General features: G+C 43.6%; 1 gene segment (V, D, J or C); it reads right to left on the bottom strand.

Moving 5' to 3' along the window:
• Positions 1-10,789: 10,789 nt before the first annotated feature.
• On the bottom strand, positions 10,790-11,349 carry LOC120940716. The segment is given in 2 exon segments: positions 10,790-11,154; positions 11,239-11,349. Coding segments are annotated over 2 exon segments (369 nt in total).
• Positions 11,350-26,922: the final 15,573 nt, after the last annotated feature.

Here is a 26,922-nt window from a genome sequence, read left to right as displayed (position 1 = left end):
TATTGATTCCATAGATAACAATGACTTTAACCAAAACCACAGAGCTCCATAGAATAGTCAAAATAGATTGTTAAAAATATATAATTTATTCATACAAATGTTTTATAGATATACACATCTTAAAATAACAAGAATGCAACTTTTACAACCAAGTGCAAAAAGGCTTCCTTGTATTTTATGTAGATCATTTATTCCCGTGTGTTCCTGAAGAAGCCCTGTATTCGGGCAAAACATGTAGGACTGTTAGCAAGGGTTTTACAAGGAAGCCTTTTTGCACCTGGTTGTAAAAGTTGCATTCTTGTTATTTTAAGATGTGTATATCTATAAAACATTTGTATGAATAAATTATATATTTTTAACAATCTATTTGACTATTCTATGGAGCTCTGTGGTTTGGGTTGAAGTCATTGTTATCTATGGAATCAATAGTTTGAATATTCCAACTTGCATCTTTAAAATCCCACCCCACACCCCGGTTCGGGGACTTTCTGACTACAACCTCATATAGGGATATAGATGCAGTTGGACATAATTGTATAGAAGTGCGTGCTTTATAATTCACTTATCTTTAGTTTATTGCACTGTAAAGGTGTACAACAACTGCAGAAAACTGTAGGGTCTTGAGAAGGCTGTATCAATCAGTCATAAAAGCATCTAGCCAGTGTAGATGAAATTATTAAAATATTAAAAGCAAAAACTGTACCACAATGATATCTGAGTGGGAAGAGGTTAACATCATCCAGGTGGCTTGCTGGTTGGACATGGAAAAAAGATGACCTGAACCTTATGGAGAACCAAAACAGCCCAGTGGAAAGAAAGTGATGGACAGCCCCCTGTCTGCAAGCTGGGGATCAAGCTCTGTTGGTGTCCAGGATGGAAACCGTCATGGCGGGGGGGGGGACACTCTGCTAGCTGCTGTTGGGTGCTGGGGCTGGTCGCAGGAATCAATCGTGCTGAACTGCAGGCAGTGTGGTGTGTCATCCGCTGCTGGAGGATAGAGCCAGGGGAGCCTTGTAGTTCATTTGCTTTGCAAACACACTTGGGTGGACTGGGAGCGCAATGCTTTGTGTGCACAGTCAACCTTTTTGGCTTTATATATAGGTTCTTCAAAAAAACACCCCCGCTGCTGGAATTCAGGCGCCCGGAGCCCGAAAAGGCAAACATAAGGGGTCATATTTGCTTGCTTGTGGTGGAGAACAAGGTCCTGCTATGGGTTTTTTTTAGTATAAAGAATATGTACATTGGTAAAGACCAGTCCTGGGTACGGCTCCCATTATTATGGTTGGTGGTACCTGCGTTTAGTTGTTTGTCTCTGAGTCAGTGTTTGTTTCGGCTGGAGGCCTAATCAATTTTCAGTGGTCACGCAGGTATGAGTAGTTGATGCCCACAAGGACCTTGTGACTCTTATTTTTGGAAGAATGTACTAGATATTGATATGTTGCATATGTTTATATATTGATATGTTTATAAGTTATTTATAATTTGTTAATAAAAGGCTGCTATGGCCATTGTACTCCATCCTGAGTCTCGTGTGGTTATTCTCGGAAAAAGATTAGTGGAGGAGTGGATGTCAAGCAGTTTGGAGAGCAAAGCATCTTTTATACCCTAGTCATGAGAATTTTTGTATGACATTTTTTATCAACTTTAGTACAATTTTTCATTTTAAAAACGTACTAGTATATAGCTAACTTAAGATAGATGAGTGGTCTAGGAGAACACCTTTATATCATTAATGGAAAATGTAATGCTCTGTAATGTGTGTGCCTTGATGTGATATAGTGAAATATCAGTGAGGATTTTCTGCAGCCAGCTGGTAAGAGGAAAGCATTACATCTGGATGTTCTTGTATGACAGATGTCATCCTTGGATCGCTGTGTCATGTCTAGCACAGTGATATGTGGCCGTGTCTTCCACTTTCAGATTATTTATTTGTAGATGTGATGTGGTTATGGACGCATCAGTAGTTATTGTGAATCTTCCCTGATATGCAGAGGAATATTTTACATCTCCATTATTAGTAGGATGAACCCTCCCAATCCATATCAGTGCTTTTCCTGGAACCTGTTGAGCCCAGCTTATATAGTGGCTGGCATATGTATATCCAGATGCTTTACAGGACATCTTCACACTCTCTCCGGGCTTTTTTATCTCTGAGGAGGGCTGAGTAAGTGTTTGTGACATGACCCCTGTAACCAAGAATACAAATATCATGAGAAATAAGATGATCCCATCAGAATGGTTTACTGCTTGTTTCTGTATTCCAGACTTACCAAGAAATGAGGACAGACACAAAAGACAACAGGACAGAAACATGATGTCTTATTGGCTTTAGATTTTCTGAATGTTCTGAGAGGACACCAAGATCTCAGTAGAACATCCCAGCCGGTCAGTTCAGCTTTTCTACCTGGCAGGATGAGACAGGAAGCAGAGATGGGATTTGCATGAGGGGAAGACGACTATAAAAGGCTGAATATCCACCTACAGTAGATCCTATACTGATATTGCAGATCTCCCCAGCTACTGTAGACATAACAGTCTGTTCAGTCAAATGTTATGTAGCGCTACCCCTGGAGGAGCCGCTGATTAGATTTGGGTTTGGCGTATTTAAGTTACCTCAGTGTTGTGTCTAGGGGTGATGATGGTGATGAAAGCAGTAATAGAATGTCCAAACCGTCAGCTGACATTTTCAATGCTTTATTTTCTGGTCAAACACGACCAACATGTCAACTTGAGATAGACAGGACAGGTTGGTGAAGAAGGATTAACTTCGCAGAATCAGGCTATGGATAATTAAAGCAGTCCTGCCTTCTATAATTGTATTCGTCTCGTCGCCACTCAAGCCAGAGTGGGTAAAGTGCCCCTGGACAGACCTCTCTCACAGGCCTGGCAGCCAGGGCGCCACTCATAGCTTCTGGGAAGGAACAAGCATCTGCCACAGACTTGGCTCTAATTGAATTCGGATGTTAAGGTGAGACTCTGCCACAGGCCTAGTGCTTGAAGATTTGAATGGTAGAGCGAATCCTCCCAGTATGTCTTTTAAGGGTCACCGACTGACAATCTGAATGCAACCTATCAGTGTCCGGTATCCAGATCCCTGATGGTTCGTTCAAGCCCTGTTGGATCACCTGCCTCCGGGTTCTCCTCAGACCGATCCCCCACGAACAGCACCCAGCTTGGGATCTTCTCAATAGAGGGGGGACCCAGTAAGTCACAGGGGCCCCTTTGTAGCATCAGTTGCTCCGGGCCATGAGAGCCCAGAGTCAGGAACTTCGCGTAGCACGTGTGCCCCGGCCAGGTAGGCCATAGTGGTGTGGTCCGTGATGTGCGCACACCCTAAAGGTGGGTGCCGCACCTGGAACCAGGAATCCGCGCGGAAGAACCCAGAACAACGGCCTCCGCCACAGAAATACCCCTCCCCAGCATGCCCCGTGAGGGAAAACTCCTCTAATTGGCTGCTGGGAAGAAGCGGCTCTGCCTGGACCCCTCTGGTGCCACCTGCCACCCAGAGATGAGACTGCATCTCTGGAGCACAGACTGACCCACAGGACAATCCAGATTTGGCGACAGCCAAATTTAGCAAATCAATGAATGAGAGCAACATAACTCTCTCATTCCCCCACTAAATTTAATATAGCACCTGTACGAAAAGTACACAGGCGCTACAGTTATTTACAGTATATAGGAGCAGAACTCTTGGCTGGGTATAATATAGTACTGTTACATATACACTGTATGTTAAAGATTGTACTGTATCCAGAGACAAACTCTGAAAAAATGTGCAATACTATTTAGATGAACCCTTATTACCCTTATTCCCCTGTTTGGAGAAGAAGTTGAGCTGTGTTTTGACCATTCCCTTAACCATTCCCCCCCACCGCTGCAAAAATTAAAAGCCTGTCCTGTCCTGTCTACTTACCTGTCCTGGAGTCCAGCAATGTCGGCACCGCAGCTGATGTTTCAATCAGATGTCAGGTGCATGCTGCCTTCATTGCGGGTACGGGAACCCAGCAGTGAAGCCTCACAACTTTACGCCGGGAATCCTACTGTGCATGCCTGAGGCTCTGCTCTTCTCTCCTACTGGCCCGGTGGCCGGGGAAGGAGGAGGGAGCCCCCGGCAGTGACATCAATACCCGTGGCTGAGGCTCCCAGAAGTGGGAACAGAATACCTGTGAAAGACAGGTATCCTGTCCCCCCGAAAGGTGTCAAATGTGGCACGGAAGGGGGGAGGCGTACCACTATATATATATGTATACAGTATCTGACAAAAGTATGTGCATTTTTTTAAATATTTTATTATATATTTTCATGTGACAACACTGAATAAATGACACTTTCCTACAAAGTAGTGAATGTACAGCTTGTATAACAGTGTAAATCTGCTGTCCCCTCAAAATAACTCAACACACAGCAATTATTGTCTAAACCGCTGGCAACAAAAGTGAGTAAACCCCTAAGTGAAAATGTTTAAATTGAGCCCAATTAGCCATTTTCCCTCCCCGGTGTCATGTGACTTGTTAATGTTACAAGGTCTCTAGTGTGAATGGGGAGTGGGTGTGTAAAATTTGGTGTTATCGCTCCCACTCTCTTATACTGGTTACTGTGGCAACATTGGGATGTGCTGCAACAATATCACTATGGGGTTGATTTACTAAAACTGGAGAGTGATAAATCTGGTGCAGCTGTGCATAGTAGCCAAACAGCTTCTAAAATTACTGTATTTATCGGCGTATACCGCACACTTTTTTCCCCTGAAAATAGGGGGAAAATCACGGGTGCGCGCTATACGCCGATAGCATACCTCAGAGGGGAAGGAGGAGGATGAGCGCCCGCCGGAAATCACCGAGCCGTCATTTCCTCTCGGCTCTCACTCGGCTGTCATGTCACACACGCACAGTCCCGCCTCCGCCACCAGCATTGGACCAGTGTTCTGTCTGTCACAGGAGATGGTCCAATGCCGATGGTGGAGGCTGGACTGTGCGTGTGTGAGGTGACAGGCGCCGAGTGGAGATGACAGCTCGGTGATTTCTGGCGGGCGCTCGTCCCCTCCTTCCCCTCCGAGGTATGCCATAGGCCCGGGCAACTAGCTGGCGACAAAGTCCTGCTCCTCCCTGAGGATTTCATACAGCCACCCTCTCTACTTTGACGCAGATTGTGCACTGACAAGGTAATTACAGATCTGACAAGCTTCCATTGTAACTACCAAGAAGTTACAAAGTCCCTTTGCAGGCGGTTTATGTGTGGGAGGTAATTGGTGTACAGGCACAATTTGCTGTTGATCTTTGTACTTTACAACTAGCAACTGAAGATCAGTCCAAAAATACTACCAAGGTTGACTTTGCACTTGAAAAGCCGGGCTCTGGTCTATTTCAGTTTATTATTGCATATGTCATTAGTGTTGCTCACGAAGATTCGCATTGCGAATATTCGACTCGAATATAGCATATTCGAGAAATCGCGCTATATTTCGAATTTCGCGATGAATATTCGCAATTCCGAATATTCGCATTTTTTCAATTTGATTTTTAAAACAGATCACATCCTATCGACGTCTAAAAGCATTGCTGGTATGATTAGAGACCCTGGGCCGAGTAGCTAAGCTGAGGCGATCCTTTTATGTTGCCAAATTGAAAAAAAAAAAATTGCGATTTTTCGCTATTGCGAATGCGAAAATGATTGCGAATTTTCGATAACTGTGGTAGGAGAACTCTGATTGTCTCTGATGCAAAAGGGGGGGGCTTTGTGTATGTGTATGTTATGAATATTTGTATGTTTGATATTATTATTTTTTGTAAGAAGGAAAAAATTGCGCATACCTTAAAAAAGGGGAGAATACAGCAGCAACTCAAAAATGTTATACAACATAAATTAATACAAGACAGAAAATGGAGTCGCTCTACAAGAATAAAAAATATGTCTAGTGACAAGACATGTGGGCAAATTATAAAATAAGCAAGCGCAAATAACTTGTGAAATACACAGTGAAACAAATATATAAAGAAATATAGTCCCAATAATAGAAAAATAATCTTTCATAAAAATGTCTTTGATATGTGAAGTGAAAAAAAGTCCAAAGCATGCAGCATGAACGTGTTCAACTTTCATGGTGTTTGATTGACAAATTGCTGTGACAGATGGATAGAGTAAAGAATCACCACCAATGCAAAACACTTTTTATTTTCTATTGTAAAATATCACGAATATTCTGAGCCAATCAGAGTGCTCCTTCTGCATTTGCCGAATATTCGCAATTATTTTGTATTGTAAAATATCAAGAATATTCTGAGCCAATCAGAGTGCTCCTTCTGCATTTGCCGAATATTCGCAATTATTTTGTATTGTAAAATATCAAGAATATTCTGAGCCAATCAGAGTGCTCCTTCTGCATTTGCCGAATATTCGCAATTATTTTGTATTGTAAAATATCAAGAATATTCTGAGCCAATCAGAGTGCTTCTTCCGCATTTGCCGAATATTCGCAATTATTTTGTATTGTAAAATATCCCGAATATTCTGAGCCAATCAGAGCGCTCCTCCAGCATTTCTCGAAATTGCGCAATAAATATCGCATTCGCATGTTGCGATATTTCGATAAAATATCACGAATATTCTGAGCCAATCGGAGTGCTCCTACAGCATTTCTCGAAATTGCGCAATAAATATCGCATTCGCATGTTGCGATATTTCGATAAAATATCACGAATATTCTGAGCCAATCAGAGTGCTCCTACCGCAGTTATCAAAAAATCGCAATTATTTTCGCATTCGCAATAGCGAAAAATCGCAATCATTTAATTTCGATAAAATATCACGAATATTCGAATTTAGCGAATATATCTCGAATATTCGAATATATATTCGAGATATATCGCGAAATCGAATATGGCATATTCTGCTCAACACTATATGTCATACGTGATTTCTTATTGTGCAAAGCACGCACTTCTTAGACTGGTTTTACTGCATTTACTATTTGCACTAAAAAAAAATAGTTTTTACAGAAAACTCCCTCTTAAAATTGGGGTGCGCGTTATATGCCGGCACGCGTTATACGCCGATAAATACGGTAGCTTGTTCAATTATGCTTTGCCAATAAAACCTAGAAGATGACTGGTTCCTGTGCAGAGCTGCACCAAATTATGCACTCTCCAGTTTTAGTAAATCAACCCCAATGTGTGGACCACATCCTGAAAATTAAGCTGGGAGTTGCTTTGTACATAAAACAGCTCAAGAAGCCACTACTGTCATAAAAGAACCCTCTGACTCAATGTTTATCAACACCATTCAGATAGGAAAAAGAAATATACAAAGTCAAATTGGTAACATTGCAACTTGTGTAGCTATTATTTTTTATTTATTTGCAGATCAAAGGAACTGGCTTCAATTTGTCAGATAAATGTCAGATAAAGCAACATGACAAGCAAAGATTATTTTTATTTTTTTTATTATTATTATTTTTGTATATTATACACCCTTATCTTACCCTAATGAGCTCTAATTAACTTCTTACACTTTTCGCTTCAACTAATAATTTCCTGCTGTTTTTTTTATTTCTCTTTTATTACCTAATAATATTTAAAGGGTAACTCCACCTTCGTGGGAAACAAAAATGCAAATAGAAAAAATGAATACAGTGTTTATAATTGCGACACAAATCATATTGCAATTGAATATTATTAAAAACTACCTTTCCTTTTCAATCTGCAGCTCTGTAATGTTCTGTAAAATACTATTAAAAATGGAAACCGGAAGGCGTTCTGTACACAAAATGTGTACAGAACGCCCCTCTGGAATTTCATTTCCCGCTTGTGTGATTGTGAAGCCTGCACTAAGAGACCAATCAGATTTTGCGCATCCACTGCAACACATTTTTGGTGAGATATTCTCAAAGGGAAATCACATCTAAAGGGATGCAGACCCTGCAATTTTTGTCATTAGAGCCCTGCGGATGCAGCAGCTGATTGATCATTATAAAACCACTCCCATACAGATTCACTGTACACATGGACACAGACAAACAGACAGCTGTTTCTTCAGAATAACAAAAGGTAGGAGTCTGCAACAATGTTTTGTTAAAAACCTTGCAATATACATAGATCACCCAGAGGGGAATGTTTTTTTCTCAACAAAAGTGGAGTTACTCTTTAAAGTTTTTGCTTATTTTTATTTGCAATTTATTTTTTGTTCATAGCATCACAAAAAAAAAAAGCACAAACAAACCTTAATTTCATTTAGAAACAGAAAAGAGACAGCAGTGAAAGAACCAAGTGATTCAACAAGTATTTGAAAATAATCTTTGAATATTTTGTACCAGAATAATATTTTTAGTGTCATTTAAATGGGACAAATTATAGAATAGAATGTATACTTTCATCCTACAGCAACATATTTTTTTTAAATGAACACTGGTAAAAAAAAAGAAAAGAAAGACATTGTGTGGTTTATTTTTTATTTTTTTAGGTTTTTTACTTTTTTGGAGACAAATCACATTAAAACATTTTTTTTGCAAGACAATAACACACATAGAAAGTCTTTGTTAACATGACATTTATTGCTTTGTTACCTCAAACAAAGATAATCTTTTTTGCCAAATAAACCGGTCCATAGCAGAAATGTAAAAACTGCTCTGGTCTATAATGGTTGTGAAGATGTGAGAGGAGAAATGGTTAATACTGAATGATAACTACTCCTTGGGTACAGTGAGTTTGGTATTAAATATTAATATATCATTTTATTTACAGGGAATATACACACAAATACATACAGTACATACTGTAATACGAAGTAAGGTAACAGATTTCAGCAATCCCATAGGGACACAGTATGTAAGCCTCCATTTGGCTAAAATGACATATCACACTATTGCTATAAAAGTATGCTAGAAAAGAAAGACAGAAAAGAAAAAAAGAATAAATCTGTTATAATAAAGGACTTGTCATGTAAAGTATGTACATGTACATGTATGTAGGAGTATAAGGAGGACCTGTCATGGCTCTATACATGTATGTAGGAGTATAAAGAGGACCTGTCATGGCTCTATACATGTATGTAGGTATATACAGAAGACCTGTCATGGCTCTATACATGTATGTAAGAGTATAAAGAGGACCTGTCATGGCTCTATACATGTATGTAGGAGTATAAAGAGGACCTGTCATGGCTCTATACATGTATATAGGAGTATAAAAGGACTTGTGCGTGGCCGGTGGCCGCAATGTCAGCCAGCCACCCGCGATCACTCCACAGAGAGCCAGAACGGGGATCTGTCAATGTAAACAGACAGATCCCCATTCTGACATAGGAGGAAAGACAGGTCTGCTGTTCCTAGTGATTAGGAACAGAGATCTCTCTCCTCCTCCAGTTAGTCCCATCCCCCCAGTTGAAACACCTCCCAGGGAACACGTTTAACCCCTTCCCTGACAGTGACATATACACAGTATCAGTGCATTTTTATAGCACAGATCACTGTATAGATGTCAATGATCCCAAAAATGTGTCAAATTTGTCCGATCTGTCCACCGCAATGTCGCAGTCTCACTAAAAATCACATATCACTGCCATTACTAGTAAAAAAACAATAATAAAAAGGTTCGACGTGCATTATTTCTATAATTACATTGTTATATAAAATAAAAAAGTTCAACTCACCATAATGCAGAATCAGTGGGAGCCCCGAGCATGTCACTTGCCAACATCACCTGCCTTCAGATGCGGATTGTCACTTGCCGCGTCACTCGTCACCAGATGTGGATTGTCACTTGCCACACATTGCAGATTGTCACTTGCCACCTGCCACACATTGCAGATTGTCACTTGCCACGTCACCTGTCACACATTGCGGATTGTCACTTGCCACGCCGCCACCTGTCACACATTGGGGATTGTCACTTGCTATGTCACCTGGCACACATTGCGGATTTTCACTTGCCACAATGTCACCTGCCACACATTGCAGATTGTCACTTGCCATGATGTCACCTGTCACACTTGCTGTGTCCCAGGGTAAAGACAGGCAGCAGAGAGATAATGTAATCTCACAGTGAAGGCAGAACTGCAGTGATGCAGGGCGGGCAGTGAGAGATGATGTCATCTCTCTGCTCCCCCGCCCGCTGATTGGCCAGCAAGCCTATTACCTGCCGACTGTCCCGGGCGCTAATTAGCCCCACAGTGGAGCGGGAAGCTTAACGGGAGGAGCGGGCGGCAATTAGCCCCACAGCGTAGCGGAACGGGAGGTGCGGGCGGGCGGCAATTAGCCCCACAGTGGAGCAAGGAGCGGGCGGTCGGCAATTGGCCCCACAGTGGAGCGGGGAGCAGAAAGGCAGGAGTGGTCGGGCGGCAATTAGCTCCACAGTGGAGCGGTGAGCAGAGCTAGCGGAACGGAATGGTGGGCGGGTGACAATTTGCCGCCCCCCTGAAAGTACCGCCTGGTACAATGGTACCATTGGGTCCCATGGTAGGGCTGGCCCTAGGGGGGGGGGGGGTGTCAGGACAAGTCCGATCATTGGAGGAGAGCAGACTGAGTTCCCAGTACAGCTAGAAAACTTACCACGGTGTGTTTCGTTTCTGAGTGTGGTCACCTTTTATTAGGAAAGTAGAAGGAATAGCAGGAACACCAGGGATTTCACACAGAGGAAGTAATACAAAGAAAACAGGAAACTTTTTTGTACATGGTACAGCGAGTGCATATCAGTAATATGAAATTACCTAATAATATTTAAAGCATTTATGGATGTTTTGCCTTGATGTGATATAGAGAAATATCAGTGAGGATATTCTGCAGCCAGCTGGTAGGAGGAAAGCATTACATCTGGATGTTTTTGTATGACAGATGTCATCCTTGGATCGCTGTGTCTCTAGCACAGTAATATGTGGCCGTGTCTTCCACTTTCAGATTGTCTATTTGTAGATATGATGTGGTTATGGACGCATCAGTAGTTATTGTGAATCTTCCCTGATATGAAGAGGAATATTTTACATCCCCATTATTAGTAGGATGTACATATCCAATCCATGTCAGTCCTCTCCCTGGAACCTGTTGAACCCAGCTTATATAGCGGTTGGCATATGTATATCCTGATGCTTTACAGGACATCTTCACACTCTCTCCAGGCTTTTTCATGTCTGAGGAGGGCTGAGTAAGTGTTTGTGACATGACCCCTGTAACCAAGAATAAAAATATGATGAGAAATAAGATGATCCCATCAGAATGGTTTACTGCTTGTTTCTGTATTCCAGACTTACCAAGAAATGAGGACAGACACAAAAGACAACAAGATAGAAACATGATGTCTTATTGGCTTTAGATTTTCTGAGTGTTCTGAGAGGACACCAAGATCTCAGTAGAACATCCCAGCAGGTCAGTTCAGCTTTTCTACCCGGCAGATGAGACAGGAAGCAGAGATGGCATTTGCATGAGGGGAAGAAGACTATAAAAGGCTGAACATCCTCTTCTACCTACAATGAGGTGTATGGCATAGATCTCAACTGTCCCTTGTGTGGGACCAAATCCCTCTGTCCCTCTTTCTTCATCAGTTTTCTTTTTTGTGTTCTGATGTATAGATCTCTAAAAAAAATATGTTTTCTTTTTTTTTAACAATGGAAAGTTATTAAAGCACCATACATTTTCCCCATCTTAGAAGGTTGAGAGGTGTGTGTGTATAGATATATAAATAAGCTAGTTTAGACAGTTTAAAAATGTCTGGTAAAATGTAACATTAAATGAGCAGAAGCTCTGCTGACTTCCATCATCCAATCATGTGCAAGCAAAAAATGCTGTTTTTTTTTTTTTCCTTGCACGTGATTGGATATTCTTTGCAAAGTGAAGCTTTACCTCATTTACTAAGCTCTGGAGAAACTGCACTTTGCAAAATGCACCTTCTATTTGCCTTTATTAAATTAACCCCAGTATCACAAAAAGAAAGATTTATTTTTCCTTAACCTTCCTAGCGGTATTCCTGAGTATGGCTCGGGGTGAATTTTCAGTACCAAAAGCGGTAACCCTGAGCCAGACAGTGCCGAGCTCGGTTCCCTGCGAGCGTTGCAACGCACGGGGACGAAGTTCAGCGCCAAATTCAAAAAGTAAAAAAAAAAACAGTGTAGAGACAGAGCAACCAAAACGTTTCCCTTTACATCAAAAGTGGTTTTAGAACAGCTAGAAAACAGCGATAATAAATTATAATCACTTGCAGAATTGAGCGATAGTGATTTGTGGGGAAATCCATCATCAAACAATAAAAGTAATGACAGCGACAATTCTGCAACTGAGCAAATTCCAGTGTTTTTGATTTGATTACATTATTGAATAATTTGTATTATTATTATATTATTATTTGTTATAATTATTTATAGTTATTTATTATATTATAATTAATAATTTTGTGTTTCAAACTTTATCATACCCAGGATGTCTACTAGACTCTGGTTTGGACAAGATTAAGTGATTTATTCCTAAGAATTACAGGCCTACAATGTAAAACACCAAATTTCCATGCAAAATAATGGTACTGCTTTCAGCACCTAAAATCTGACATAATCATACCGCAAGAAAGGTTAAAACACACCCACCCACACACACACACGCAGGGCCGCCATCAGGAATCATGGGGCCCCTTACACAGCTTCAGGCATGGGCCCTCCTGGAGCAGAGAACCGGGGGGGGGGTAGCTTGCTGCCACCTGAAATTGCCGCAAATTGAGAAGCGAGGGGGGGCCCTTTACAAAAAAGAAGAAAAAAAAGAAGAAATAAAGAGAGATATATATAAAAAAAGGGGGTAGCCATCCGGGGCCCTGGGGACCTCTGGGCCCTTTAATAATAATAATAAAAAAAGAAACCTCTGGGCCCTTTAATAAAACAAAATATATAAAAAAAATAAAATAAACATTTATATAAAAAAAAAAAGGGGGTTGCCATCCAGGGCCCTGTGGACCTCTGGGCCCTTTAAAAAATAAATAAATATATAAACAAAAAAAACAAAAAAAGGGGGGTACTACCTGTACCCCCCTGATGGCGGCCCTGCACACACTAAATGATTAGTGCTCCTTGGGTACAGAGGGCCAGATTCACATAGAATTACATTACTCCACGGCGGCGTAACGTATCCCATTTACGTTACACCGCCAAGGGTTTACAGCGTAAGTGCCTGATTCTCAAAACTCTTACCTGTAAACTTGCGGCGGTGTAACGTAAATGCTCTCGGCGCAAGCCTGCCCAATTCAAATGGGGCGGGCACCATTTAAATTAGGCGCGTTCCCGTGCCGAACGTACTGCGAACGTACTGCGCATGCTCCGTCGGGTAAATTACCCGACGTGCATTGCGCTAAATGACGTCGCACGGACGTCATTTGTTTAGACGTTAACGTAAATGGCGTCCAGCGCCATTCACGGACGACTTACGCAAACAACGTGGTTTTTTAAATTTCGACGCGGGAACGACGGCCATACTTAACATGGCTTAGAACAACTAGGGCTCAGCCCTAATTTTACACGGCGTAACTCGACGGAAACAACGGAAAGTTAGATCGACGGGCAGCGCGGACGTTCGGGAATCGCCGTAACTAGTCATTTGCATATTCTACGCCGACCTCAATGGCCTCGCCACCTAGCGGCCGGCCTAGAATTGCATCCTCAAGATCCGACAGTGTAATTCAATTACACCTGTCAGATCTTAGGGCTAGCTATGCGTAACTGATTCTATGAATCAGTCGCATAGTTAGGACGGGCGGATCACAGAGATACGACAGCGTATTAGGAGATACGCCGTCGTATCTCTTTTGTGAATCTGGCCCTTTATTTTTTATTTTTATTTTTTTGGTACATTAAAATTCATTTAAGTGCATTTTTTCCCAAAAATTTGCATTTGAAAACTGCTGCACAAATATTGTGTGACATGAAAATATGCAACACCAACCATTATATTTTCTGCTTAAAAAACATATATAATGTTGTGGGATTCTAAGTAGTTTTAAACACATAATTTTTTTTTTTTTTAAATATTCTAGATGTTGTTATAGATGTAGATGCAAACAATGCAGCTGATTTACTAAAACATAGTTTGTTCACTTTAAAAAATGAATGCTCAGTTAGTTTATTAATAAGGGCTCTTTCACACGTCCGTTCAGTTTTTCAGATCAGTTTTTTTTTCATCAGTTGATCCGTTTTTCCATCAGTTTTTCGTCAGTTTTTCATCAGTTTTTCCATCAGTTTTTCCATCAGTTTTGCATCCGTTTTTGCATCCGTTTTTGCATCAGTTTTTTTTATTTTTTTGGGGCTTTTTACATAGAAAAACGGATGTTAGCGGAACGTTTTTCGTCCGTTTTTCGTCCGTTCCGTTTTTTAGACGGAAGAAAGATAGGGTTTTCTTCCGTCCAAAAAAACGGAACTGAACGCAGACGGATGCTAACGGACGTTAGCGGATGCTCATCCGCTAACGGACGCTAGCCCATAGGGAAGCATTGCGGTCCGTTAACGGACGTCCAAAAAACGGACGAACGGAACGGACGTGTGAAAGAGCCCTAAAGGTAAAGCACAGAGCACAGGAGTCAGGAATGCATAATGCACAGGTCAGGAGACAAAGTACAAAAAGATTTTTCCCATCTCCCCACTGGCACAGTGCAAGAGAAGCACAAAAACACTTCTTTAATGGCAGAGCCGGTCAGATGGAAAGAGTGAGAAAGATCTAGGGTTGCCACTTCATCCCTTTAAACCCGAACACATAGTAATTACACAGGTTATGGGGCTAATTTAATGTCGATAAGGCACCAAGTGAATTTAATTAGCACCTTACTCAGCCAGAGAACCTGTGTAATTAATATGTTTTCGCTTTTAAAGGGATGAGATGGCAACCCTAGAAAGATCAGAAAAAAAAGAATGACTGGGTAAGGCCGGCCCGGTGTCTATTCTGCACAAGGTATGGACAAGTCCTGTGGGATCCATGCCTGGTTAATTTTAATGAACGTGAGCTTGTCCACATTGGCTCTGGACAGGCGGCTGCGCTTGTCTGTGATAAATACACGTTCAGATAATACACTGGCTGCAGGGCAGGCCAGCACCTCCAAGACGTAAAGGCCTGCAAGCTCAGGCCATGTCACCAATTTGGAGACCCAGAAGTTTAAAGGGGCAGACCCGTCATTCAGTACATGTAGGCGTGTGCACACATACTGCTCCACCATGTTGGTGAAATGCTGCCTCCTGCTAAAACGTTCCATATCAGCTGGTTGTGCACCGCGACCGCGGCCACATCCCTTATTTGACGTTCTCCTCATATTTCCAAAAATTTAGGATCTTGCCCTAAATGGGTGTGCTGCTGTAATATGCAGAGTATCTCACAGTAACCTACTCAGTGCTGCTGTAATATGCAGAGTATCTCACAGGAACCTACTCAGTGCTGGTGCAATATGCAGAGTATCTCCTATATAATTCTCTCCCTATCAGAACAAGCAGGATCATTGCCCTAAACTGTCTAATGCAGAGTATCTCACAGAAACCTACTCAGTGCTGCTGTAATATGCAAAGTATCTCACAGGAACCTATGCAGTGCTGGTGCAATATGCAGAGTATCTCCTATATAATTCTCTCCCTATCAGAACAAGCAGGATCCTTGCCCTAAACTGTCTAATGCAGAGTATCTCACAGAAACCTACTCAGTGCTGCTGTAATATGCAGAGTATCTCACAGGAACCTATGCAGTGCTGGTGCAATATGCAGAGTATCTCCTATATAATTCTCTCCCTATCAGAACAAGCAGGAACCTTGCCCTAAACTGTCTAATGCAGAGTATCTCACAGGAACCTACTCAGTGCTGCTGTAATATGCAGAGTATCTCACAGTAACCTACTCAGTGCTGCTGTAATATGCAGAGTATCTCACAAGAACATATGCAGTGCTGCTATAATATGCAGAGTATCTCACAGGAACCTACCCAGTGCTGCTTGAATATGCAGAGTATCTCACAAGAACATACTCAGTGCTGCTGTAATATGCAGAGTATCTCACAGTAACCTACTCAGTGCTGCTGTAATATGCAGAGTATCTCACAGGAACCTATGCAGTGCTGCTGTAATATGCAGAGTATCTCACAGGAACCTACTCAGTGCTACTGTAATATGCAGAGTATCTCACAGGAACCTATGCAGTGCTGCTGTAATATGCAGAGTATCTCACAGGAATCTACTCAGTGCTGGTGTAATATGCAGAGTATCTCCTATATAATTCTCTCCCTATAGCAACACGCAGGAACCTTGCCCTAAACTATGTAATGCACAGTATCTCACAGGGGACAGATGCAGTGCTGGTGTAATAAGCAGAGTATCTCCTATATAATTATCTCCCTATAGCAACAAGCAGGAACCTTGCCCTAAACTATGTAATGCACAGTATCTCACAGGGGACAGATGCAGTGCTGGTGTAATATGCTGAGTATCTCCTATATAATTCTCTCCCTATAGCAACAAGCAGGAACCTTGCCCTAAACTGTCTAATGCAGAGTATCTCACAGGAACCTACTCAGTGCTGCTGTAATATGCAGAGTATCTCCTATATAATTCTCTCCCTATAGCAACAAGCAGGAACCTTGCCCTAAACTGTCTAATGCAGAGTATCTAACAGGAACCTACTCAGTGCTGGTGTAGATTTATGAAGCAGGATAGTCCTATCTCAATCTCTCCCTCAGATCAGCAGCAGCCTTTCCCTACCCTAGCTAAAGCAGAGTGACAAGCTGTGCACCTCTAGCTTATATAGAGGCTGGGTCACATGCTGCACTGGCCAATCACAGCCATGCCATTAGTAGGCATGGCTGTGATGGCTTCTTAGTCACAGTAGTAAAACAAATGGCGATTGGCTGCCGTGCAGCGCGCCGTTACATAGCCGAACTCCGAACCCGAACCTTCATCAAATTATTCGGGTTCGGGTCAAAAAAACAACAAAATTTGGTACGTACCCGAACTTTACTGTTCGGGTTCGCTCAACCCTACTCCTGACCTGTGAGTCAGGTTTTGCATTGACCTGGATGTACACAGTTTTAACACTGGGCACATACTTGTGTTGATACTTGTGCTATTTGAAACAATTTGTGAGGGTAGATTCACACAAGGTGCTGTAAGACTGCGTTGAGCAGCTATTCCAGTTCCACCACAAGACAAGATAAGTTTCCTTGTCTCCTATCTGACTGATTCACCCCAGTGCTGTGTGTGGACAAAGGTACTGCATACACTACTTTTTTCAGCACAATGCACGGCAATCTACTGCTTCACATCATGCTTGACTGTAGGCAAGACACATTTGTCTTTGTACTCCTCACCTGGTTTTGTACACCTCACCTCACCACTCACACTTGACACCATCTGAACCAAATACGTTTATCTTGGTCTCATCAGACCACAGCACATGGTTCCAGTAATCCGCGTCCTTAGTCTGCTTGTCTTCGGTAAACTGTTTGCTGGTTTTCTTGTGCATCATCTTTAGAAGAGGCTTCCTTCTGGGACAACAGCCATGCAGACCAATTTGATGCAGTGTGCGGCATATGGTCTGAGCAGTGACAGACTGACCTCCCACCCGTTCAACCTCTGCAGCATTGCTGGCAGCACTCATACATCTATTTCCCAAAGACAACCTCTGGATATGACACTGAGGACGTGCACCCAACTTCTTTGGTCAAACATGGAGAGGCCTGTTCTGCGTGGAACCTGTCATGTTGAACCGTTGTATGGTCTTGGTCACCATGCTGCAGCTCAGTTTCAGGGTCTTGGCAATCTTCTCATAGCCTATGCCATCTTTATGTAGAGCAACAATTCTTTTTTTCAGATCCTCAGAGAGTTCTTTGCCATATTGAACTTCCAGTGACCAGTATGAGAGAGTGAGAGCGATAACACCAAATTTAACACCCCTGCTCCCCATTCACACCTGAGACCTTGTAGGAAAAATGGCTAATTGGGCTCAATTTGGACATTTTCGCTTAGGGGTGTACTCACTTTTAGTGCCAGCGGTTTAGACATTAATGACTGTGTGTTGAGTTATTTTGAGGGGACAGCAAATTTACACTGTTATACAAGCTGTACACTTACTACTTTACATTGAAGCAAAGTGTAATTTCTTCAGTGTTGTCACATGAAAAGATATAATAAAATATATATAAAATATATATAATAAAATATTTACAAAAATGTGAGGGGTGTACTCACTTTTGTGAGATACTGTGTGTGTGTATATATATATATATATATATATATATATATATATATATTTGTATATTAGCCTCTTATACACCCTTATCTTACCTAATTAACATCTTATGTTTTTCCCTTCAACTAATAATTTCCTGCTGTTTTTTCATTTCTCTTTTATTCCCTAATAATATTTAAAGGGTAACTCCGTGGGAAAAGAAAGTAGCAAATAGAAAAAAAGAATACAGCATTTACAATTGCAAAACAAATCATATTGTAATTGAATGTTATTAACCACTAGCCAACCAGCCGACGCAGTTATAAGGCGGCTGGTCGGCTTTGCTGCGCGAGATCATGTAGCTATACGTCATCTTGCGATTCAGCCCCCCGCTCGCCCCTGGTGCCAACGCGCGTGCCCGGCGGGCGCAATCACCGCTGGGCACCCACGATCACTCGTTACAGAGCGAGAACCGGGAGCTCCCGGTCCTGTCAGGGGGAGAAATGCCTGATCGTCTGTTCATACAATGTATGAACAGCGATCTGTTATTTCCCCAAGTCAGTCCCACGCCCTCTTCAGTTAGAACACACACAGGGAACATAATTAACCCTTTCCTCGCCCCCTAGTGTTAACCCCTTCCCTGCCAGTGGCATTTTTATAGTAATCAATGCATTTTTATAGCACTGATCGCTATAAAAATGCCAATGGTCCCAAAAATGTGTCAAAAGTGTCCGAAGTGTCCGCCATAAGGTCGCAGTACCAATAAAAATCGCTGATCGCCGCCATTGCTAGTAAAAAAAAAAATATTAATAAAAATACCATAAAACTATCCACTATTTTGAAGACGCTATAACTTTTGCGCAAACCAATCAATAAACGCTTTTTACGAAAAATATGTAGAAGAATACGAATCGGCCTAAAATGAGGAAAACATTTTTTTTATATATATATATATTTTGGGGATATTTATTACAGCAAAAAGTAAAAAATATATTTTTTTCAAAATTGTCACTCTATTTTTGTTTATAGTGCAAAAAATAAAAACCGCAGAGGTGATCAAATACCACCAAAAGAAAGCTCTATTTGTGGGGAAAAAAGGACGCCAATTTTGTTTGGGAGCCACGTCGCACGCAATTGTCAGTTAAAGCAACGCAGTGCCGATTCGCAAAAAGTGGCCCGGTCATTGACCAGCAATATGGTCTGAGGCTGAAGTCGTTAAAAATGACCTTTCCTTTTCAATTTGCAGCTCTGTTATTTTCTGTAAAATACAATGAAATATGGAAACCTGAAGGAGTTCTGTACACAAAATGTGTATAGAACGGCCCTCTGGAATGTAATTTCCTGCTTTTGGGGGGAAAAAAATGTGAGTGTGAAGCCTGCACTAAAGACAAAACAGATTTTGAGCATCCACTACAACAAAAATGTCATTTTTGGTGAGATATTCTCAAAGGGAAATCACATCTAAAGGGATGCGAGCCCTGCGACTTTTATAAAACCACTCCCATACGGATTCACTGTACACATGGACACAGACAAACAAACAGCTGTTTCTTCAACAAAAGGTAGGAGTCTGCAACAATGTTTTGTTAAAAACCTTGCAATATATAGAGATCACCCAGAGGGGAATGTTTTTTTCTCAACAAAAGTGGAGTTACTCTTTAAAGTTTTTGCTTGTTTTTATTTGCTAATTTTCTTCTTAGCATCACAAAAAAAGCACACAAACGTTTATTTCATTTAGAAACACAGAAAAGAGACAGCAGTAAAAGGACCAAGTGATTCAATGAGTATTCAAAAATAATCTTTGAATATGTTGTACCAGAATAATATTTTTAGTGTCATTTAAATGGGACAAATTATAGAAAAGAATGTATACCATATTTATCGGCGTATACCGCACACTTTTTTGCCCTGAAAATCAGGGCAAAATCGTGGGTGCGCGATATACGCCGATACCCGCTTCCCGCACTGTGTTTGAACCACTGCGCCGACATATACCGAGCGCAGTACACTCGGGTTTAATCGGGCAGGCTCGGCTCCGCTCGCGGTCACGTCCTGTGCGTCCTGTACGTCCTTTACGCGAGAGGAGCTGAGCCTGCCCGACTATACCCGAGTGTACTGCGCTCGGTATATGTCGGCGGAGTGGTTCAAACACAGCGCGGGAAGCGCGGATCGAGCGGGGAGGACACCACGATGGCCGCAGAAGGACGCCGGACCGGACAAGGCCGCCGATGGACGGCGGGCAAGACACCGACGAGGGGCATCCAAACTGTAAGTATTTTTTATTTTCCAGGAATTTTCCTTCTAGGTTGGGGGTGCGCGCTATACGCCGGGGCGCGTTATAGCAAGATAAATACAGTACTTTCATCCTATAGCAACATATTTTTTTTTAAATTAACACAGGTAAAAAAAAGAAAGAAGATGTTACTTTTTTGGGGACAAATCACATTAAAAAAATTTTTTTGCAAGACAATAGCACACATAGAAAGCCTTTGTTAACGTGACATGTATTGCTTTGTTATATCAATTAAAGATAACGTTTTTTGCCAAATAAACCGGCCATAGCAGAAATGTAAAAACTGCTCTGGTCCATAATGGTTGTGCAGATGTGAGAGGGGAAATGGTTAATACTGAATGATAACTGCTCCTTGGGTACAGTGAGTTTGGTATTAAATATTAATATATCATTTTATTTACAGGGAATATACACACAAATACATACAGAACATACTGTAATACGAAGTAAGGTAACATACAGATTTCAGCAATGCCATGAAGGACACACTATGCAAGCCTCCATTTGGCTAAAATGACATAAAACACTATTGCTAGAAAAGAGGGACAGAAAATAAAAAAGTAATAAACCTGTTATAAGAAAGGACTTGTCATGTACACTGTAATATATATGGTTTATAAACAAAGTAATAATAAAACATGTCCCACTGACATACAGTATAAATAAACATGCAGGGTAAATAGCAAATATTACAGTTACTTTATTAAAACACAGTTTGTTCACTTTCACAAAACTAATGTTTACTTAAAAAGGTGAAGCTGTGTTTTAAGTTTTCCAACAATTTGACCCGTATTTTACAAAATGCAGTATGCAGGACTTTGGAAATGCTCCATCCCCCACAGCACACCGGTGTGAAGAGTTTCATAGGATTTAAAAGGATACATTTTTCAGGCATTTTCTGCTGCGTTTCAAACCTCAAAATCGCATGAAAAACTGATCAGTGTGAAAGGGCACTAACATGTGACGCCCCAATGAACTAAGGCTAGGTTCACACCTCCGACGGATGCAGCTCGCAGTGGGGGTTCGGTATATCCCGGTTATATGTTTCAGGGACGAATCAGGGCCAAATTTTTCCTGAATTCAGCCCTGAAACTGAGCCAAAGACGCACAGGACTCCTGAATTCAGCCCTGAAACTGAGCCAAAGACGCACAGGACTCCTGTGCAAGCCGCTCTGCAGCCACCATAGAGATGGGTCACAATCTCCTGTCATGCGAACCTGGAAGCGCATCCAATTCGTATAGGTGGGAACCCAGCCTTTAGACATTGCAGTTCCAACACATATGCATTGCAGCGCACAACAATGGAGAGTGACGCCCTACTGTGCAATGTGGGGAGTTGTGGCAGAATAAATGCTGCATGATTTGTGTCTGTTCTGTGTTATTCTTGAATGGGCTACCTTTATCCTATGCACATTTATGCACATGCATTAGTGTAACTAATGAGAACTCCAAAGTGTAAATGGGCCCTTAAATTCTCTCTCCAGTAAGAATTGAATATCTTCACGCACTCAGGTTTCATAACACTTCTGCTAAATATCGTTCATGTCCAGCACTTGTTGCTACATTAAAGGGGTTGTAAAGGTTTGTTTTTTATTTTCTAAATAGGTTTCTTTAAGCGAGTGCATTGTTGGTTCACTTACCTTTTCCTTTGATTTCCCTTCTAAATTAGTGTTGCTCACGAATATTCGCATTGCGAATATTCGACTCGAATATAGCACATTCGAGAAATCGCGCTATATTTCGAAATTCGCGGTGAATATTCGCAATTCCGAATATTCGATTTTTTACAATTTTTTTTTTAAAACAGATCACATCCTAGATATCTCCATCGACGTCTAAAAGCATTGCTGGTATCATTAGAGACCCTGGGCCGAGTAGCTGAAGCGTTCATTGAATTTTCCAGAAAGATCGCAATGCGATTATTCGGCAAACGCAATATCGCGCGATTACTTTCCTCGCCCCGATCTTCTGCATCAGAGCGATTTTTACAGTTTCATTTTTAAAACAGATCACATCCTAGTGATCTCCATAGACGTCTAAAAGCATTGCTGGTATGATTAGAGACCTTGGGCCGAGTAGCTGAAGCGATCATTTTATATTGCCGAATATTCGCAATGCGAATATTCGGCAATAGGAATATTGCGCGATTATTTGCTCCGCCCTTTTGCATCAGAGCCAATCAGAGTTCTCCTTCCACACTCGTCAGAGGTTAGCAACCAATAGGAACCTGCCTGCATGGACATTATATAAGCTCACTCCCAGCACCATTTCATTGCAGATTCAGAAGCTGGCTATAGAGTGTGGAGGCTGTTTCTGTGTTCCTGTGTCTTTGTTCCTGATTGATTTATATCATCACCAGCATTGCTATTTAGTGATTCCAGTGGATCTTTTTCAGTATATCAACTGCTTTTTTCAAAGCAATAGACCCAAGAGCTTTTTTCAAAGCTACGTTTTGTGCTGTTTTGTGCTGTTTTGTTCATTTGTGTTACTGTTTGATCCTGCATCCTCGCTGTTCAGTGATATTTGCTAGAGATTTCAGTGCACATTTTGCTGAGCTTTATAAAAGAGCTTTTCTAAAAGCTAAGTTTTGTTCATCTTGTGTTACTGTTAGATCTTGCAGGTTCGCTGTTCAGTGATATTTGCTAGGCATTTCAGTTCACATTTTGTTTAGTTTTTCCTAAAGAGCTTTTCTAAAAGCTAAGTTTTGTGTTCAGTTTAGTTAAATTTTGTGTAGTAAGTGTACACACTGTTAGTGTACATTTATTTCATCTAGCTTAGCTTAGTGTGTGTTTAGTGTCTGTGTTTTGTGTTTAAAAAAAAAAAAAAAAAGTTAGTGTTTGTTTAGTGCTTTTTTTTTTTCTTTAATTTTGTAGTCCTTGTCTTTGGTGTACTACTTTTCTTATAGTTTAGTAGCTGTCTGTGTACGTCTTTGTCTGCGTGCCTGTCTTGTAAAAAAAACACAAAAACACATTTAGTTCACATTTCCCCCCCCCAATAAAGTTTACCCCCCCCACACACATATCAGCAATAATGAGCGGCATCCGTGGCCGTGGCAGCAGGGGTAGGGGAGTTACTCCCAGTGCTGGATCGCTGCCAGCACGGGGTACCTCTCGTGCCCCTACTAGTGTTAGAGGATCGGGTGCAAGGGGAGTACGCCTGATCCGGGAATTCTTCCCATCGGGCAGCCGCCCGATATTGCCATCTCAGGCTGAAGTAGTGGTGGACTACATGGGGCACAGCAGTGCCACTGAGTCGTCGGTCCCGACTCACAGTAGTACCACCATTACACCGGTGCCTGTAGTACCCCCCCCAGCCCCCAGTGAGAGGGATCTCTTGGGGGAGGCCATGCATCAGGCAGACCTCCAGCTCTGTCCTGATGGTCAGGACCTTTTTGAAGGGATGGATGAGGAGGATGGGATACCTGCTGGCAGTATCCCAGAGACATCCCTTCAAACTGGTGCTGCTGTTTTGGTGCAGGAAACAGCAGCACCTAGTCAGACCCAGGCGTGGGTGAGGGGACAGCGGAGCCAGGCTAGAGGCTCCATGTCAGTTGGTTCCCTCAGACCAACACATTTCAGCCCTTGGTCTGACATCTCTGGGGGCGAAGAGGGTGACCCATCATGGTTGCCATCTGACGCGTCGGCTCACTACGTCAGTGACGACGGGGAAGGTAGGCACCCTGGTGAAACGGTGCGCCAGGTCACCACCAGGGAGACCATCGTCAGGGTCTCCACTGGTGATGGCAGCAGGAGGTGTCAGGAGGAGGAGCAGCAGCAGCAGCAGCAGCAGCAGGCAGCTCCACCTGTGCGCACCGAGTCCCAGCAGGTGCAAGTAAGCGTCACCCCATCTGACAGGAGGGCGGTGCTGAAGTCACCTGTCTGGAATTACTTTACCCTGGTGGCAGACAACCCTACCGTGGCCATCTGCCGGATTTGTAAAGTGAGGGTGAAGAGAGGGAAGTGTTTGGCTCGGGTGGGTACCACAGCTCTGAACCAGCACCTGAGGATAAACCACTGGGCGGTGTTTGACGAGATGAAGCGTGGTGGTGGTAGCAGCGCCACCACCACAAGTGAGCAGGGTACAGCAGCCCCTGCCACATCTTCATCTCTTTCCAGCAGGTCATGCCCCCCCGCTCCCTCTAGTAGAGGTACTGGTACCGGCAGCCAGACCTCTACTTCCACAGCACCCTCCACGTCTGTGTCCCGCACTGCCGTCCGGCGCCAGGCGTCGATTTCAGACGCCTTTGACCGCACCACTCCCTTCCCCCCTGGAGACCGACGTGTGCGTTCCCTCAATGGGCTCCTGGCAAGGGTTATTGCCCAACATCTGCTGCCCTTCAACATAGTTGACAGCAACCCCTTCAGGCAGATGTTGGAGCAGGCCCAACCCCAATGGCGTGTCCCCAGCCGCCATTTCTTTGCCAGGACTGGTGTCCCTGCCCTACACCAGCACATTGTGCAGAATGTAACCCTGTCGCTGGATCAGGCTGTCAGCGACAGGGTTCATCTGACAATGGATGGCTGGACCAGCAGGCATGGGCAGGGGCGCTACATCAGCTTCACGGCCCATTGGGTTTCCCTCCGAGGCGTCGGTGAGGGATCGGCGGCAACCGATCTTGTGGTGCCGCCCCGGGGTGTCCAGGGGAGAACTGCTGGTCTCCCTCAAGCCACTGTCTCCGCAGCTGCTGAGCCTCCCAGCAAGCGCCCCCGTAGCTACTCAAGTGTGGGGCACGTGCGCTGTCAGGCCGTGCTCCAGCTTGTTAGTTTAGGGGACCGGAGACACACTGGAGAAGAAGTGCTGAAAGCACTTCAGGCTCAGGTCCAGAAGTGGCTGACACCCCGAAGGCTCCAGGCAGGTATGGTTGTCTGCGATAACGGCAGCAACCTACTCGCCGCCCTTAGTGCTGGCAGTCTGACCCACGTGCCCTGTCTGGCACATGTCCTCAACCTGGTGGTGCAGAAGTTCCTGCGCACTTATCCAGGGTTGAGTGACATTGTGGCAAAGGCGCGTAGGATTGCCAGCCACTTCAGGCGCTCCCCAACCGCTACCGCGTCCCTGTCCAAGTTGCAGTGGAATTACAGTCTGCCCCTTCACAGGCTGATTGTGGACAGTGTGACGCGGTGAAACTCCACCCTCCACATGCTGAAGAGGTTGTGGGAGCAGCAAAGGGCGGTGAGGGAGTACCTGATGGAACTAGGCACTGAGAGGGCTTCACCACAACTCCCTTTCATCGCCTGTGCGGAGTGGGGGCAGATAAACCAGGTCTGCCAAGTGTTGTCCTCCTTCGAGCAGGCGACCAAGATGGTCAGCAGTGAGCACATCGGCCTCAATAGCGTGCTGCCAATAGTGTTCATGCTGGAGAGGACACTAGATCGCCTGCTCGAAGCTGGGGAGAGTGCCTTGGTGGAGCAGGAGGAGTCAGCAATGCTCGACCGAGACCAGGGCCAGGACGAGGAGGAGGAGGAGGATGATGATGATGAGGAGGAGGTGGTTGCTGGTGTCGTCCCGGAGTCAGGGCCTGGTCAGGAGGGAGAGCCGGTGTTGGGGGCACCGATAGTCCGGGGGTTGGGCATCTCTGAGTTTGACCAGCAGCGCCTCAGGGATAAAGAGTCGCACCTCATTCACCTGGCCAGCATTGAGGAGTCACAGCGGGCTGTGCTCTTCCCCATGGCTGCCCACATGCTGAGATGCCTCAGGAGGGACCCCCGGGTTAAGACCATCAAGGCGAGGGATGATTTCTGGATGGCCACCCTTTTGGATCCCAGGTGCAAGGGGAAACTGGAGCAGTTCATCCCAGCCAGCCGGAGGCAGCACCGGATGGAGGAACTGCAGGCAGGCATTGTCAGACGGTTGGAGCAGGCAACTCCCCGGCCTCCAGTTGTCCCCCCTCATCTCACCCAGCAGGTGGCTGCACCCAGCAGCAGCCGAGCAGGGGACCTAATGGAAGAGATGAGGATGTTCTTCCAAACCGAGCGACCCAGTACCAGCACCAGCAGCAGCAGCAGTCACCACCAGCGGCTGGCCCACATGGTGGCAGACTACATGGCGTCCGTCGGTGCTTCTGACAGTATGAGCACCGACGACCCCGTGGAGTACTGGGTTGCCAGATTGGACACCTGCCGCAAGCTCGCTCAGTATGCACTGGAGTTATTGTCTTGCCCCCCCTCCAGCGTACTATCTGAGCGGACATTCAGCGCGGCAGGTGGGGTGGTCACGGACAAGAGGACCCGTCTGTCCACAGACTCCGTGGACAGACTCACATTCATAAAGATGAATGAGTCCTGGATCGGCGGTGACTTTCTGGCACCCGTCGTCGGTTCAGGGCGCTGAAGGGTCCCTTGTCATGCATTCCCTGATGAAGCCCCGGACCTGATGTATTTACAGTGCTGAATATAACTATTTTAACATCAGAGAAAATCAATGTTAATATTTGGTACAGTAGGCTTTCTTTGCAATTACAGCGGTCAAACCTTTCTTGT

This window comes from Rana temporaria, chromosome 1, assembly GCF_905171775.1.
Source record: "Rana temporaria chromosome 1, aRanTem1.1, whole genome shotgun sequence".
NCBI lineage: Eukaryota > Metazoa > Chordata > Amphibia > Anura > Ranidae > Rana > Rana temporaria.
This window is presented reverse-complemented; position numbering and strand designations above follow the sequence as displayed.